General features: G+C 40.1%; 1 protein-coding gene across 1 annotated transcript in view; it reads right to left on the minus strand.

Moving 5' to 3' along the window:
- dsg2.1 (desmoglein 2, tandem duplicate 1) overlaps positions 1-17920 on the minus strand; it is a 33962-nt gene that overhangs the window by 11257 nt on the left and 4785 nt on the right. Inside the window, exons 2-10 of the mRNA XM_084065639.1 lie at positions 14630-14755; positions 12454-12612; positions 11062-11203; positions 10125-10291; positions 7477-7611; positions 6249-6434; positions 5661-5844; positions 3969-4167; positions 1714-1856 (exon numbers count right to left, since the gene is read on the minus strand). Of these exons, the coding sequence (XP_083921765.1) occupies positions 1714-1856; positions 3969-4167; positions 5661-5844; positions 6249-6434; positions 7477-7611; positions 10125-10291; positions 11062-11203; positions 12454-12612; positions 14630-14755 (1441 nt within the window). The remainder of the gene's footprint in view (positions 1-1713; positions 1857-3968; positions 4168-5660; positions 5845-6248; positions 6435-7476; positions 7612-10124; positions 10292-11061; positions 11204-12453; positions 12613-14629; positions 14756-17920) is intronic.

The following is a 17920-nucleotide window of genomic DNA, read 5'->3' on the forward strand; positions in this document are numbered from 1 at the left end:
AGAAGGAGGTATGCAGTGGTGGAAAGTAACTAAGTACATTTACTGAAGTACTGGTACTTGAGTATGATTTTGAGGTATTTGTACTTTACTGGAGTATTTCCAATACTTTTACTTCTACTCCACTACATCTCAGAGGCAAATATTGTACTTTTACTCCACTACAATTATTTGAAAACTTTAGTTACTTGGTAGCTCACAATGCATCACATTGTGAGCTTGTATTGTAGATCTTCTATATTTATACATTTGAAAAATTGTGAAATGGGACATTCTGCATAATGTGTACTTTCTTAAATTATTACATTATAAAACATACATAAACCACTTTAGCCCTATTTTATACATAGGCTATCTGAAAATAGCCGATCTACAAGCTCACAACGTGTCGCGTTGATCTGCTAGTTCTGCTATTTTCAAACATTTTAGTATACTTTTACTTTTGGTACTTTAAGTACATTTCGATACCAATACTTCTGTACTTTTACTCAAAGTGAATTTAGAATTCCGGACTTTTACTTGTAACAGAGTACTTCTACGATGCAGTATTGATACTTTTGTACTTAGGTAAAACATTTACATTTACAACAGTACCTTTTACACCACTGGAAGTATGTATGTCAGGGTGCAACTATCCATGATTTTTTTGGGAGGATTATTCAATTGATTACTTTTTCAATTAATACAAAATAATCTTGAAGCACCCCTCAAAAAAACAAACAAACAAACAAACAATTATTTTAGTAAGATCAATCAAATTGATAGTTTGATTAACTGTTGCACCCCTAGAGGTACTGTATGTATATGGAAGTATTTGTAATTGTAAGACAATTGTGGAAAGAAAAAAAAAATCTGATTTATAAAAAAGGTGGAAAACAGTCATTGGTAGCAAAATGACAACTATAACTGTGAATAAATATTCACAATAAGATAATTCAAGTGATATAGTGATTTATGCACTCTGGTGGTGGAGTGTACTGCCCTCTGCTGTTGAGATCGGAGATGAGCAGTCCAGAACAACTTACTGGCTTATTATTCACAGAGCTTTGATCAAACATGGTCAAACTAATCAATTGAATTATCTAAATTTAATCAAAGTAATCCATAGAATAATTGCTAAGAAAAGAATCGATAGTTGCATCTCCTGGTTGAGTGCTGTGTACGGAAAGTAAATACTGTTACGGTGCACATGATATCCATGATTTACAAACGTTGTGAATGTTTTGTGAAGTGAAAGTAAATGCTAAATCATACACTTGATTTTGCATACACACACACACACATACATTTAGGCTGTATAAAATAGGGCTAAAGTGGTTAATGTATGTTTCATTATATCAGAAATGATATCTGAAAAGTAACTAGTAACTAAAGTTTTCAAATAATTGTAGTGGAGTAAAAGTACAATATTTACCTCTGAGAGGTAGTGGAGTAGAAGTAAAAGTATTGGAAATACTCAAGTAAAGTACACATATCTCAACATTTTACTTAAGTAAATGCACTTAGTTACTTTCCACCACTGAGTTCAAACAGCGATGGCATTTACCTTCTGTCATGCACAGTATCTTTATAGTATTTACCCTCCGTCATGCACAGTATCTTTATAGTATTTACCCTCCGTCATGCACAGTATCTTTATAGTATTTACCCTCCGTCATGCACAGTATCTTTATAGTATTTACCCTCCGTCATGCACAGTATCTTTATAGTATTTACCCTCCGTCATGCACAGTATCTTGGCGTAGTAGGTCCCGTTTGTCAGGAACGGAGACTCTCGGTCAGGATTCTTGTTGAGTTTGATCTCGGCCGTCTTGGGGTCGATGGTCAGCCAGTTGTCAGGGTCTGAGCCTTTGGCATACCTGTACCACGACACAACACATGTTACTTAAAATATGACCATTGGTGGAAGAAATACTTTTTGAGTGGTGCCAGCCACTCCTACACTTGACCATGTGTGTCTGTCTGTCCGTCCGTTCGTCCGTATGTTTGAGCACGGCCTCAACAGCTGCAGCTGATTGCAACACAAGGATGCAACCAGTTACACTCATTCAAAGGCACCACTCTCTTCACACTGGGTGTTATCCTAGTGCGTCTATTCTGGGGCGAAGATTGGTGGGAAAATAGTAGATCTACAAATTTGTACGGACGAGAAGACCGAGTGGTTAAGGCGATGGACTGCTAGTCCATTGTGCTCTGCACGCGTGGGTTCGAATCCCATCCTCAAGTCGTCATACACTTGAAACTGACAGTTTAGTCGGGCTGAAGAGATCCTTGACTGACTACTATTTAACTGAGTTTACACTCAGGGCTGATAGCCATCCGCTCAGAGTTCAATTAACACATTTTACAGTGTAGTTTAGGTTCCCAAATATAGCAAATCAAATCAAATGTGGGCCTGTGGTCTTAAAACAAAATGTAAAAGGTAGAGAATCACTGATATAAGTGATAAAATCCTTGGCTGACATGCCTGATTGAGTTCACACTCAGGGCTTACTCTCTCCACCACTGCGAGTCACAGCCGACTGTCACACTATCGCAGCACCAGGAGTACGCTGTAAATACAGTGTACACAAAATGTGATACAGTAGACGAGGTGGCCGAGTGGTTAAGGCGATGGACTGCTAATCCATTGTGCTCTGCACGCGTGAGTTCGAATCTCATCCTCGTCGCATTATGCTACAGACAGGTTTCAAGTTCACAAACATTAATGTTAAACATTAACAGAGCAGGGAGCTGCAGTGTGTGATCACCTGACCTCAAACTAGAAAGGCGCGTTTCCAGATTATGCTGTAACAATAAAACGTAAATAATGTCCCATTCAATGCATTGATAGCATTCGAAGCCGGTGGCTGTAAAAGTGTTCTGCCGCCTAGAAACCCATCTACTTTCAGTACAATCATTTTTATTATAATAAATTAATAAATGATTTCATCTTCTGTACTTAGAAATATATCTGAGCAATATTATCCGAGCATATCCCCATAACAGCGCCTGGGGAAAGTGCTTAAAGTGCTGAACCTATGTCAGCACCGAGTCTGAAAGTGGAAAAGGAATTGGTAGTGATCCCCAAGGATCAAATGACTTTACCGCGTTTGACCCTAACTGCTCTAAGTGAGAGCAGTTAGAGGGTTATGCACAATTTACTTCCTCCTCAGTCAGAGCTCACAGTTTGAATGAATGTAGAATTATGTGCATGGTGTCATTTGCATACAGATGTGAGGGGACTTACTTGTTTGTCCGTTTATTTTTTAACATTGAAGTGAATGGAGCAGCAAATCTTTGGAAATTGTTATCTCCTAATTCGTTGTGAATAGATAAAAAAGAATTGACGTTTATAAACGTCTTTGGCAGACAACAGCTAAATTCTCAAAGACGTTTATAAACGTTTTTTGGCAGTTAATGTGTTAATTGAACCCATTCAATCTGGGAACGGATGTGTCACAGGGTGCTGCGCTACGAGCTTGTAGATCTGCTATTTTTGAAAACCTTTGAAAATGTGTCGAAATCTTTGAATATACATATATTTTGAAGTGAACATAACTCAAATCTTTGCTTCTGGAATAAAACATTTTGAGATGGGGGTCCGCGGTCAAACACATATCTAAAAATGTTGTTCCAGGGACCCCCCAGAAGCACAGAGGCAAAGCAAAAATGTTCGCTTTAAAACAAATATATATATTCAAAGATTTGCAAGATTTAAAAAAAAAAATGCAGATCTATAAGCTCATGAGCTTGTATATCTGCTATTTTTGAATAGCCAAAGAAATCTTTAAATGAAAGATAAGTTCCCGGTCTCAATGGATTAATTGACTACATTTTAATAAAATATTTAAAAAACACTTCTCACACTTATGCCAGGGTGCCAGTGATCACCCTCCCCTGTGCCAGTGTTGGCACCCGTGCCCTAAGGTTGCCTAACCCTGGGTGTGAGCATGTGCATGTGCACATGCATGCATGCATGTTCCACTCACCTGACATTCTCGGCAGGTTTGCCCGTGTCGCCGTCCAGCGCCTGGTACGTGGTGATGACCTCGTTGGTGTTGACCACGCCCCCCTCAGAGATGGGGATGGCTTTGACCTTGGGGTCGAAGCGCGGCCCCTCTGGCTGGTTCTGCACAGCGATCTTAATGGGGTAGGTCTTATACTTAGTGCCTCCTCCGGAACCACCTCCTGTGAATTCATGAATTAATTGATACATTTGTATTTGCGTGTCTTTACGGAAAACATCAATAAATTATATCACATTCACTTCTTGGAAACAGAAAACTGCACAAATCCCATGCATTCTCTAAATATTCTGAAAGTGCGAATATCTTATTTTCAAAAATCAATCCATGTAAAAAAAATGTTTTACACCTATTAACCCATTCACTGCCTGAATTATTTCTGGCCGCGTTTGCCCACTGCCAAGATTTTTCATTGAAAAAAAAAGTACTCAGGAGCCGAGATACAGAATTTTTAAGTTTAAAGTTAACAGGGAAGTGGATGGGAGTCTAAATCTTCGAAAAATCATATCTCATTGGTCTTTGGGTCAAAAAAAAAAAAAAAAAAAAGTTGTTTTAGTCGTTCTAGGCAGGCATGGCTTATAGACGGATTTCCGCGCGACGTCATCACAGAGCAGAATGCGCAATCTGCGCATGCTCGGGGGAAACGAATTGTTACGCCGTTCACTCTGTTGTTGTGTTCGGGAGTTAGATAGCCATAACTCTGCTATTATAGGCATAATAGGCATAATGCTGCTATTATATACAAACAGATCCAACTTCCGGCAAATCATTTTTATTGAGTAAACAAGGTATTACAAACTGCATAATTTAATCTACTTTCATTAAACCCGGTGAAGATCATTTCTTTTATGAATGGACATTTGACCAGAGCTGCTGCGGGTAATGGCGCCCTCTATAGGCTTACCCCTCCTCTTCTCATATCCTCTCATGTTTACTAACAGGAAACCCGTCTATGGGACAGAAGTCGTTTTAGGCAGGGAATGAGTTAAATAGTTTTTGACGCAGCTCATGATATAAGTGGCAGTAGAAAATAAAATGTGAGGGGTGCAACTAATTAATTAATAAAACTAATCGATTTAATCGATTATTTTAAAATAAACTCTAACCGATTTTAATAAAAAAAATATTGATTTTGAGGGGGTGGGATAACATTTTACTCATTATCTATCAAATATGTATTTTTTATAATATGGCAGCAGCCTGAAGCTGAAAGGTAAGAGAGCCCGGGCAGAGAGCCCGCCTGGGAAGCTGAAGGTCCCAGGTTAAATTCCTGGCCCTGGCAAGGTGTCAAGGTGTCCATGAGCAAGACACTAAACCCTAACATCTCCCTCCTGTGCTCCTCTGTGGGCAGCACTCAGCTGGGTGAAGATGAAAATGTACTTCCCCCCGTGGGATCAAACAGGTCTAATATATGACATGATATGAAAATAGGGGAAATTGCAGATCTACAAGCTCACAATGTGTTGTATGACGAAGTATAAAATAGTGACTTAAGTGGCTAATGACACTAACTGATAGTTGATTATAAAAATAAATCTATTAGTATGTTTTCGCATGAATTCATTGCTATAAAAATAAATGAAAAACATGTATTTACTTTTTACGATTTTTCGATTAATCTAAAAAGTAATCGCTGAGTAAATGATCAAGCCCTACCTGGGATGAGATTTCCGTCCGGGCCGAACTCGGGGACTCCTCCCCCCCCTCCTCCTCCTCCTCCTCCTCCGCCCCCTCCTCCGCCCCCTCCCCCTCCTCCATTTACTCCGCCGGCGTACGGTGGAGCCACGTTCTTAATGGCCAGTCCCAGCTCCAAGTCCTTCACGTCCTCGTAGTCTACAGCCTGGGGGACAGGGATAGGACAGACAGAGACCATTTAATCAGGGCGGAACCAATGAAAAAAAATATATATATTCTTTAGGAATTCCGCTAGAGGGCGCTCTTCCGCAAAAGATTCACTTCCGTCCACTCCTATGTTATGAGATGTAGAAAAACACATCTAACTCGGATTTCTTCTTTTTTTTGTGAAAACAAGCCATATTCAACTGCTGATTACAACAGAATCGGGGTAAAAAAAACAATGGTGGATCAGACAAGACCCTCCCCCTCCCGCCAGACAGCCTCTGTTTACCTCCGTGTACACAACGTGGCTTCCGTGGATCGTCAAAATAAGCGCTGGCAGTAGCGGAATAATTAAGTAATTAATACCTGGCAATGAATGTGTTAAGTGTGCGTTGCGTTGTGTACCTTGTCGAGCATCAGGATGCCCTCGTTGGTCACGGGGTCGGTGGTGACGCTGAAGTAGCCCGCCTCGTTGCCCTTGACGATCTCGTACACGGGGGTCCAGTTGTCGGTCCCCTTCTGGTCCAGATCCTCAGCTTTGATCCTCATCACCTCCACGCCCTGCGTGTTCTCCACGATACTGCCCTCATACTGTAACACAAACATAATACATCATAAATATACTGCCCTCATACTGCATAAGGTACACAACACATACAGTAATGCATAATAAATAGGTTCCAAAGCTTTGCTTTCCCGACTAATCTTTCTGATGCTGCGTTCACATCAAGGGGCCAGCTTCCAAATTGTAAATTGAGGCTGTATAGGAAGTGACACATGAATGGCCTGTAGTCTCGCTGTTTCATCCCTGCTGGTGTCAGAAGTAATTAGGCTCCATTCAAGCAGATGTTTTTATGCTGAACTTTACACTTTTATTACCTTAATAAGCATTTTCATAAATACTTTATGCTTCCAGTCGCTAGTTTAAAGTCTTCTCTCAATCACCATGATATGCGTTTTGTTAAATTATGGTCCCATTTATTTTAAAATTGATGATAAAGCAGGGTATGCTGTAGGAGGGGCGTGGCTACCTTGTGATGCTTTGAATTGACAAGCTACACAACCGATAGTATTAATTCCCCATCCCCGCTCGGGTCGCAACCAATAGCATTAATTTCCTAGTGCAGTGGTTCTCAAAGTGGGGTCCGGGGACCCCCAGGGGTACTTGAAGGGGTTCCAGGGGGTCCCCAGCTAAATGATGGATAGGAACCAAATGGACGCTTATGGGTCTGTAACTCTGAGAGTGTACAAATGGAACCAAATGGACCCTAACGGGTCCATTTGGTTCCATTTGTACACTCTCAGAGTTAAATTAACATTGATTTTACAATATAAATTGGAGTCCCAGAGATACAAATGCCATTAAATGGGGGTCCGTAGCATAATGCATGTCAAACTGGGGGTCCTTGAAATTAAAATGGTTGAAAATCCCTGCTAGAGCCGTAAAAAAAAAAACTTCTCTTATGGGGGTTACTCGCAAATATTTTCAAATGGGGGTCCGTGGGCTAATAAGTGTCAATTTGGGGGTCCTTGACATGAAAAAGTTTGAGAACCACTGTCCTAGTGCACCGGATATATGGGCTTAACGTTGTCCATACTTTTTTACTGTATTATGTATATGAACCAAACCTACCTGTTCTTTCTCCAGAGTGGGCAGGTTGTCGTTGACGTCAGAGATGTGAATCTTGACGGTCCCCGTCCCCGACAGCCCGCCGGGGCGGCCGTTCAGGTCGGCTCCTTTCACCGTCAGCGAATACGTGTCATGGAGCTGGAATTCAAGCGACACACACACAGGTTTATGCTTCACTGTGGAAGAATTACTCCAATGTTCTACTCGTGTAATAGCAATACCACAATGTAGAAATGCTGTGTGACAATTAAAAATCCTGTCTTTTTTTCCATCGATTAGTCACCCCATAGAAACTTGAATTCATGGATATTTTTTGTCGCATTCCTAAGCCAATAATTTGATGACCAGCGGACCGGTAGGCAGCGCTTCCGGTAGGAGACACAAAGGAGACTCTTACCGGAACCGCTGCCGGTCATCAAATTGTTGGCTTAGGAATGCGACAAAAACTATCCATGAATTCAAGTCTCCATGGAGTGACTAATCGATAGAAAAAAAGTCATTTTGGAGGTGAACTATTCCTTTAAAGTACCAAAAGTAAACTAAAGTATTAATTATGCATACTGTCCCATTTCCTGAGTTTTTCTTTTCTTTTATATCTTTCGAAAATAGCCAATCATCACCCTGTGTATGACCACAGTCCAGTTGTGATGCACCTGACCTTTGACACCTTTTGAGGTAAATAAAGTTATCTTTCCATTAGGATTGGAGCGTTGACAATTTCAACCAGTAGAGGGCAGTACATCACCAATTGTCTGCACTGTGTTGACTCTAGAATGAGTACCATGTGTCTGTGGAGCTGAAGAGCACCTTATCCAGACATGGAAATTATACATGTTTCAGACCAACACTCCCATTCTCTTAAAAGGCAAGGACTGGCCCCGAAGTGCATGGGGCTTAAACCCATGACCCTGAAAATAAGATTCTCATGCTCTATCGACTAAGCTAACCCGGCAGGCACGCAGTGTTGATTTTGTCGACTAAAACTATGACGAAAAATGTTGGTCGACTACCTTTTTTCACTGACGAAAACTAAATAAAAACTAAATAAAAACTAAGCTATGATGATTACAACTAAGACTAAATATATTGAAAATTTCGTCCACAAGTAAAAACTAGACTAAAATGTTAGAGAGAGACTAGTGGAGAAGAGATCCAATAGAACTAAAAGACAAGTCATTTTATGTTTGGTTGCGGGTGGGTGTTGCACTCTGAAAATAGCAGATCTACAAGCTCACAACGCGTCGCACTGCGACGCGTTGTGAGCTTGTAGATCTGCTATTTTCAGCATTCAACCAAGTGTAAAATCAGCCATTACGACGCCATCAAGGCACCGCCAAAATACATTTTAGTCGACTAAATCAACTGTAGATTTAGTCGACTATAATCGTATGTTATTTAGTCGACTAAAACTAGACAAAAACTAAAACATTTCAGGTGACTAAAATATGACTAAAACTAAATGGAATTTGATTCAAAAGACTATGACTAAAACTACATCAAAATTTGCTGTCAAAATCAACACTGCAGGCACGTCACAAATTGTATATACTCGAAGCATGTCTGAAATAATAAGGATCTCTAAGCAAAGTCTCCTTTCAAAGATGTGTAAATAACACAAACGTAGTGAGTTTTAAACCAGAACAAAAGCACTTGAAACACCCTTCATAGGTACTGCTGGGATTTGAACTGAGGGTCTCCTGTTTGCGAGACAGGCGCTTTCACCAGCTAAGCCACAGTACCTGGTACTAGGCATTGGTGGAACAAGTGGTCAAATCTTTTACTTAAGTAAAAGTATCAATACTGCAATATAGAAATACTCTGTTACAAGTAAAAGTCCTGAATAAAAAATGTACTAAAATGTAAAAGTACAAAAGTATTGGTATCTAACTGTACTTAAAGTACCAAAAGTAAAATACTATTTGTGCAGAAGGTCCCATTTTAATCGTTTTCAAATGTATAAAATGTGTAAATATCTTTTGAAAATAGCAGATCTACAAGCTCACAGATGTGCCTCTGAGATGTAGTGGAGTAGAAGTAAAAGTATTGGAAATTGGAAATACTCAAGTAAAGTACAGATACCTCAAAATTGTACTTAAGTACAGTACTTGAGTACTTGTACTAGTTACTTTCCACCACTGATTATCTTGCACCTTAATTGACGCAGGGAACCATGGAGTGTGGAGTCAGCGTTGTACAGTGAGTAGAGGGTCTCCCAGCAGATACATGCCCCAAATAACTCCACGCTTCCCACAAAAATTCCACACCAGCTGCTTCCCATACCGTTACTGTACTTGCATGATGCACAGTTAAAATGAAACTAATTAGTACCCAATACTTATGTAAATCACTTCCGCAGGTAGTGCAACGTCAAAATCGCACAACAGATCTACAAGCTAACAGCGCCTTGCGCATCGACGCGTTATTGCCTTGCAGATCTGTTCTTTTTCACGACACGCTGCCAGTAGCCCCTCCCCGTTTCACTCACTGCAGGCCAGAGAGGGAGGGAGGGAGAGAAAGAGAAAGAGACAGACGGAGAGACACACACACACACACGCAACAAATACCCCCCCACCCCTTAATTACGGACGATACGTCACACTAGATGTAAGGGCCGCTGTGCGGCCCAAACTTCTAGTTATTATTATTCCTACCTCTCTGTCCAGTGTAGGTTTCCTGACGTAGAGTTTTCCATCTTTAGTGACGTAGAACATGTCTTCACCACCAGGGGGCTGCTGGTCTATGATGCTGTATGCGATGATAGAGTTGTTGTTGCCTGGCTCGTCTGCGTCTGTAGCCATCAACTGCATTATGAACGTATCTGTACACACACACAGACACACACACACGCGCACACGCACACGCACACACACACACACACACACACACACACACACACACACACACAGTTAGACCAGTGGGGTCATCTGAGCTCAAATGCTTTTGCATTGCGATGCATTGTGAGCTTGTAGATCTGCTATTTTCAAATGGCCGAAATCTATATAGGGCTGAAATGGTTAATATGTTTTGTAATAATAATCAAAATCTACAGGCTAACTAGTAACTAAACGTTTCAAATAATTGTAGTGGAGTAAAAGTATAATATTTGCCTCTGAGATGTAGTGGAGTAGAAGTAAAAAATATTGGAAATTGGAAATACTGAAGTAAAGTTAAAAATCCTCAAAAGTGTACTTAAGTACAGTACCTAAGTAAATGTACTGTAGTTACTTTACACCACTGTTAGTGACTGAGACATTTTTAAGATAACCGGTTGAGGAAATTAGAATAAGTTAATATCACACATTTTCTGAGGCTGGCAATAGTTGACAGTTTTTGCAATAAAAGCCCATACTTACAGTTAACGTTCTGTGTGCTCTTTAGATACCTCAATAAAATGACATGGCACTGTGCACATCGAAAACCGTAACAGCAGGAAATAATGTGTGATATGTCCTCATTCATTTTTCTGAAGCAAACATTTTACAAAGGTCGCAAACATTCCGAAAAATAGCCTCACAGTTTATGAGAGGTGTCTATAAGAATCATTGTATGCTAGACATAATGTTGAAGTGAAGATGTACACATACATACCTTTGGGGCTGAGTTCAGGCACTGTCTGGTGTTCCATGACACTAAACACTGGAGCGTTGTCGTTCTCATCCAGAACCTTGATCCTCAGCTCGATGTCTTTCTCTGCAGGCCTTCCATCCCTGAACGTGGCGATACCTGACAGCTGAGAGGAGGACGGCACCATTATTACCTGTGGTAAAACTCACACTAGATTTGAAATTATATAAATTATATATATAAGTCATCAAATCTCTGAGTGTCAGTCTGTCCGGGGCATAACTCAGAGGGTGATGGACCAAATGAAACTGGTATCCCGACCTGAATAATGATGTAACTCTACTAGTATACGGGTCCATTTAGTTACATTTGTAATACTATCAGAGTTACTGTAAATATATGTTTTTTTTTTATATATATATATATTTGTATTTATATGTTTATTTGACAGGGACAATACAAAAAACAATGAATCAAGTTATAAAAACATGAAACCGTTGCAATTGTACAAGGGGTTTATAGCCGAGGCTAATTTGCGACCCCAGTCCCTGGTTAGACCTTTCTATACAAATATCTACCTAATTAAAACATTCTGTTACAAAAAGGACATGCATGAAGCTCTAATCTAAACAAGTAGAATAACAATAACATTCCCAAACTAGAAAAAGTGCTCCTCGGAGCACAGGTCTCCGCCAGGTCAGGTATGTTATTGTGGCCTCCTGGTGGCGCTATAATAGACCAATGTGAAAGTTGTGCCATTTATTCCTAGGCCTTGCATGGCAAGCGGACACTGCATTCATGATTTGTGGCATTTTGTTCCAAAAATGTGTTTTGCTAAATTAGACCTGAACTGCGTGCATCATTTGAGGCCTTTTGTTCAAAACGGACCAATCCTGCAAACTTTGGAAGCCAACCTTAGCCAATCAGGATGGAATATGGGAAATCGGACAAATTCGTGTTGATCACATGACTGTAGAGATGCTGTGTACCAATTTGCATGATGTTTGGATAAAATCTGTAGAAGTAATGTCAAAAAATTGATTTTGCACAAATCGGCCTCCTGGTGGCGCTATAACAGGCCCATGTGAAAAATGTGTCTGAATTGGCATCCAGGGAGTGTGTGTGCATAGTTTCGCAGCGACCGGGCCAACGGTGCCGTAGATTAGCTGCTAACGGACAGATGGACACATACACGGACGGACGGACGGACAGGGGGTAAAACATACTCTCTCGCCATGCCTTTCGGCCTGGCGGAGACAATTACATTCATGAAAGCAGTGACATTAACGTAAAAACGTGCCTAACATTAGTGTTCACAGCTTTGGTTTGATTTCAACCACTACTTAACCTTTTCATTAAATATTGTGAGATCAGTTTGTGTGTGAGAGAGAGAAGTGATGTCACTATGTCACTCACGTTGTACTGAGAGATGACCTCCCGGTCCAGCATGCCGGTGACGGTGACCCAGCCGGTGACGTGGTTCACCACGAACAGGTTGAAGGGGTACTTGTCTGCTCCCACCCCGGTGAGGGAGTACTCCACGTCCCCGGCCAGGTTCTCATTGTCTGAACGGATCTGAAACACAAACATACAATAATGTAAAACCTATGTACTTGAATGTGGGCTTAAATTAACCCATTAAGACCTGGAACTGTGTCATTTTTAGATTTGAGCTAATTATTTTACACTTTGGGCTATTCAAAAATAGCAGATATACAAGCTCATAGCACGGCACCGAGTGCCGCGCTACGAGCTTGTAGATCTGCTATTTTTTTTAAATCGTGAAAATATGTGCAAACCTTTGAATATATATATTTTTAAAGCGAACATTTTTAACTCAAATCGTTGCCTCTGGGGGTCCCTGGAACTAAATATTTTGATGGGGGTCCGCGGCCAAATTCATATCATTTTTGGAGTCCTTGACATGAAAAAGTTTGAGAACCACTGACTTAGTTGAATGTGAGCTTAAATTAATGGCAGTATTATTTTGCACTTGTGTACAATTTGATAAATTACAGATATTTGTCATATCTCAGACTACATGAAGAAGATGGCCCAGGTGCAGGACAAACATAAAGTCAGCACACTGTAAGTTAAATGCTAAGTAAAAGCTCAAGTTAAATGCTGAGTAAAAATGTAAGTAAAAGCTCTGCTGTAGTATTTTTATTGCTTTCAACGTTTGGAGCACCCAGTGATCAGGACTTACATTGAGTCCTGATACGTTGACAGTAATAAAAATACAGCATTATTACCAGTGTGTGCAGACTTTATTTCTTCATATCTCAGACTAGACATGTTGGTGCAGGCAGGGTTAGATATTTGCTGCAGCTCAACAATATCTTTGTGTTTTCTACAATGACTCCATCCCAGCTGTCATTTATTATTTAATCTATTAAGACCGGGAACGCATCAGTGCCATTTTCAGATTTCTTTGGCTATTCAAAAATAGCAGATCTACAAGCTCATAGTGTGGCACCGAATGCCATGCTATGAGTTTGTAGATCTGCAATTTCTTTGAAAAAAAAACGTGAAAATGTGTGCAAATCTTTGAATATATCTACATTTTTAACTCAAATCTTGTTTCTGGAACAAAATATTTTCAGATGGGGGTCCGTGGCCAAATAAATACATATAATTTTGGGAGGTCCTTGACATGAAAAAGTGTAAGAACCATTGATATATATATTTGTTTTTTAAACTGTTAATGCTGAACTGTAAATACTCATTTAGAAGATATTAGAATCCCCAGAAGCAATAGGATTTGAGTTACAAATGTTGGCTTTTAAAATAATATATACTCAAAGATTTGCAAACACATTCACCATTTTTTTTTAAATAGCGACACTCAGTGCCAAGCTATGAGCTTGTAGATCTGCTATTTTTTAATAGCCAAAGAAATCTAAAATGACACATGCGTTCCCGGTCTTAATGGATTAATTAGTCTGTGTTCATTCTTTCAGAAGCTTGTTTTGGTTTGTAAGCCCACCTGCTAAAGTAATCATCTTTTTTCCTTTTTGTGTTTTTCTAAATAATTATGGAAACAAACTAAAAACTAGATGGAGTGAAAGAGACAAAATATGGTAATTAAGGAGATTTACAAGAAGAATGATGTGTTTGTTTGTTTGATTTTTAAATAAATAATAGTCTGTGATGCCCATCTATTATCTTAAGCTTTATTTTATAGCCATATCTGTCTTTGTTTAATAATGCAGCGGTCAGAGGGAATCGTCTTATTGTCAAGTCATATATAGCACCAAATCACAAGGTTTACTTTACATCATTTACAGAGACACAGAAATCCCCATGAGAACACAATAATAAACCTCGAACCATCTACCTTCATCAGTTCTGTAACTGTTCATGGCAGTTTGGACAGTGTTTGTATTTGGGTTTTGTCATTATGACAAGAGACGGACAAAAAGACAAAACAAAGACAAGCAGACAGCAACAGTGAACACACAGACAGACAGACAGACAGACAGACAGACAGACAGACTCATCATCTGTAATAATAGAAACCCTTGATCCACAGCCAGGTAATCACGGATCCATGTATAATATCATCATGATGTGTGAGACCTAATAGACTGACCTTGGCGATGTAGTCTTTCTTGGTGTGATCCTTGTTCTCCTCTAGTTTGGTTGGAGGAATGATCCATTCTCTTCTCCTCCTCAGCAGACGATTCCAAAAAGTAGCCTCTACCACCGCTGGAAGGAGCTGGAACAGAACACACACAACACAACACAATGCATCAGATTCAGAGTCAACACATCTAGCCAACTAGGAGATTTTAGAGCAGGGGTCTTCAACGTTTTCAGGCCAAGGACCCCCTAGCTGAGAGAGAGATGAAGCAGGGACCCCCTACTCTATATTGTATAAAATTGTGTTTCAGATTAAAGTTTTTTTTTTTTTTACTTAGTCTGCTCTTTTTTACCTCTACATCTATAGCCTCTTTCTGCGAGGCGTTGAGAGCTTGTAGATCTGCTATTTTCGGCTAATGTTCCCCTCAGAAAAGGAATTCTAGGGTTCAAGTGGTTAATGTAAAAAAACTAAATCCTATCACTCAAAGATTTGGCGGACCCCCTATAGTAGCTCTGAGGACCCCCTAGGGGTTAAAAAAGGAAAGAATATATATTAAAAGATTTGCACACATTTTCAAGATTTTTCAAAAAATAGCAGATATACAACTCAAAGCACGGAGTGAGCTATGAGCTTGTAGATCTGCTATTTTTGAAAAGCTAAAGTATAAAATAATGGTAAGTGCTGGTTTTAATGAGTGAAGTCCGCTATCAAAGCAAACCTGGGCCGATCTACAAGCTCACAACGCCTCGCAGCGCGAGGCGTTGTGAGCTTGTAGATATGCTATTTTTGGCTAAAGTTCTCCTCAGAAAAGGGATGTTAGGGTTCAAGTGGTTAATGAAAAAAAATAAACAATCATATCACACAAAGATTTGGCGGACCCCCTGTATTAACTCTGAGGACCCCCTAGGGGTCCCGGACCCCTTGTTGAAGACCCCTGATCTAGAATATATTAACGTTTCACTTTTCAAATTATATTAAAAAAATAACTTTTTCCATGATAATTAAATAGTTTTTAAGATGAACCTGTAAAGGCTGATTAGGACTTCCTCAACTGACTGAAGCAACAAGCAGTTGTTGTGCAACGACACAACTAAATGTTAGGAGGAATTCACTGAGGGCGTGTACAGAACCCCACCCTTCACCCTCCCTTATGTAAACAAGTTAACACCCGTGAGAAATCCTGTTTTTATTTATTTCTCCTTCATCTAACCAGTTGATTCCCACTAAAGATAGTTGTGTTTTACAAGAGCCCTGCAGTCAAGAGAGCAGCAAGACCCAGATTACACCATACAATACAACAATACAGTAACAGTGGTGGAAAAAGTACTCAAATGTTTTACTTGAGTAGAAGTCTCAATACTGCAATGTAGAAATACTCGGTTACAAGTAAAAGTCCGCAATTCAAAATTGACTTGAGTAAAAGTATAAAAGTATTTTATGATGACCTACACCCGCAGTGAGTAAGGTCTTCAGTCATTCAGCCCATTGGCTGCAAAAGCAATCCCAAACCCCAAAGACACACCCATCACTCACCACTCATCATCCATGGCACATGAGCCTTATCTGTCATTCAAACAGCTCTGATTTAGGCCATTGGGGGATGAAAGTCAAGCTTCAGCATTTCTGCCCATATTTAGCATTAACTAAACCAGTGGTTCTCAAACTTTTTCATGTCAAGGACCCCCAAATTGACACTTAATACCCCGCGGACCCCCATTTGAAAAAATATGCCAGGGACCCCCATAAGAGTAGATTTTTATGGCTCTAGTAGTGATTCTCAACCATTTTAATTTCAAGGACCCCCAGTTTGACATGCGTTAGGCTACGGACCCTCATTTAATGGCATTTCTATCTCTGGGACCCCAATTTATATTGTAAAATCAATGTTAATTTAACTCTTACAGACCCATAAGGGTCCATTTGGTTCCTGTCCATCATTTAGCTGGGGACCCCCTGGAACCCCCTCAAGTACCCCTGGGGGTCCCCGGACCCCACTTGGAGAACCAATGAACTACACTATGCAACATCAGATGTCATAAGAGTGGTATACGTTTATGTGTTACAGTGTTGTTATAGTACACCTGTACCAGTTAACATGCGAGTCTGTGGCAGAAAAAGACTGAAGCTTCCTTGCATTGAGCCAGGCAGGAATATAGGATCACAACGTGTTTTGTGAGCTTGTACATCTGTCTAACCTCATGTACATGCTGTACTGGACTGACATTCTATGTGTAAATACCCTTTGTTTTTTATTCTTTACCCCCCCCCCCCTGCTACCCCTGCCCCCCACCCATCTTATTTTTCTTTCTCTTTCTGAAAACAACAAAAACAACGAGCTTGCACACAAACAAAAGAATCATCCACTGGTTTTACACATGTAAGCCTGTGACGATGATATGTGACAATAAAGATGATTCTGATTCAGTTTCTGATTCTGCTATTTTCGAAGCATTCTGAAACTGAAACATCTACATCCCTGGGACACCAGGGTTAAAGTGATTAAAACCAGGAAAAGACAACACACTATACCATATCACATTATTATGATATCCAAAATCCCCAGGCTATATTTCACGATATCAATAATCCATAGCTCTTTGATGTTTTAAACTTATGAGTGTTTTTGGTTTCCTAGAGTATAGCTTCCGCATCTCAAATCTTCAAGTCTCTAGCCTGTCAATGTGATACAATAGATGGCTTCAAGACTATGCACACGTTAAATGGTGCATTTATATAGCGCTTTTATCCAAAGCGCTTTACATTGATTGTGCCATTCACCCATTCACACACACATTCATACACCGTTGGCGGAGGAAACCATGCAAGGCACCAACCTGCTCATCGGGAGCAATTAGTGGTTCAGCGTCTTGCTCAAGGACACTTCGACACTAACTCTGGGGGAGCGATCGAATTGGGAACCTTGCGGTTTCCAGTTCACTCTACCCGGCTACTCTACCCCTGAGCCACTGCCGCATATGGTTAATATGTGTCTTAGTCGTGCTAAGTGAAGATGATTTACAGTGGTAGATCTTGGCTCACACTTTGGAATAAAAAGTGCTCATGGGCTTGAAAAGGTTGGTTTACCACTGATGTAAAGTGTACTGAATTCATTCTGCACGTGATGCTCATACAGTACATACATTTTGTGCACATGCAAGTTAACTTAATGGGTTATGGTTTATTTGTTTCAGTTATTGCTTCAACATCTATGGTCGTTTGACTACCAATCTACATCATATCCCACACGGATCAGTATGTAGGATATGTTCCTAATAGTATCACTATCATTTTACACTCTCT

Source organism: Gymnoscopelus microlampas, assembly GCF_963454915.1.
Source record: "Gymnoscopelus microlampas genome assembly, chromosome: 9".
Taxonomy (NCBI): Eukaryota; Metazoa; Chordata; class Actinopteri; order Myctophiformes; family Myctophidae; genus Gymnoscopelus; species Gymnoscopelus microlampas.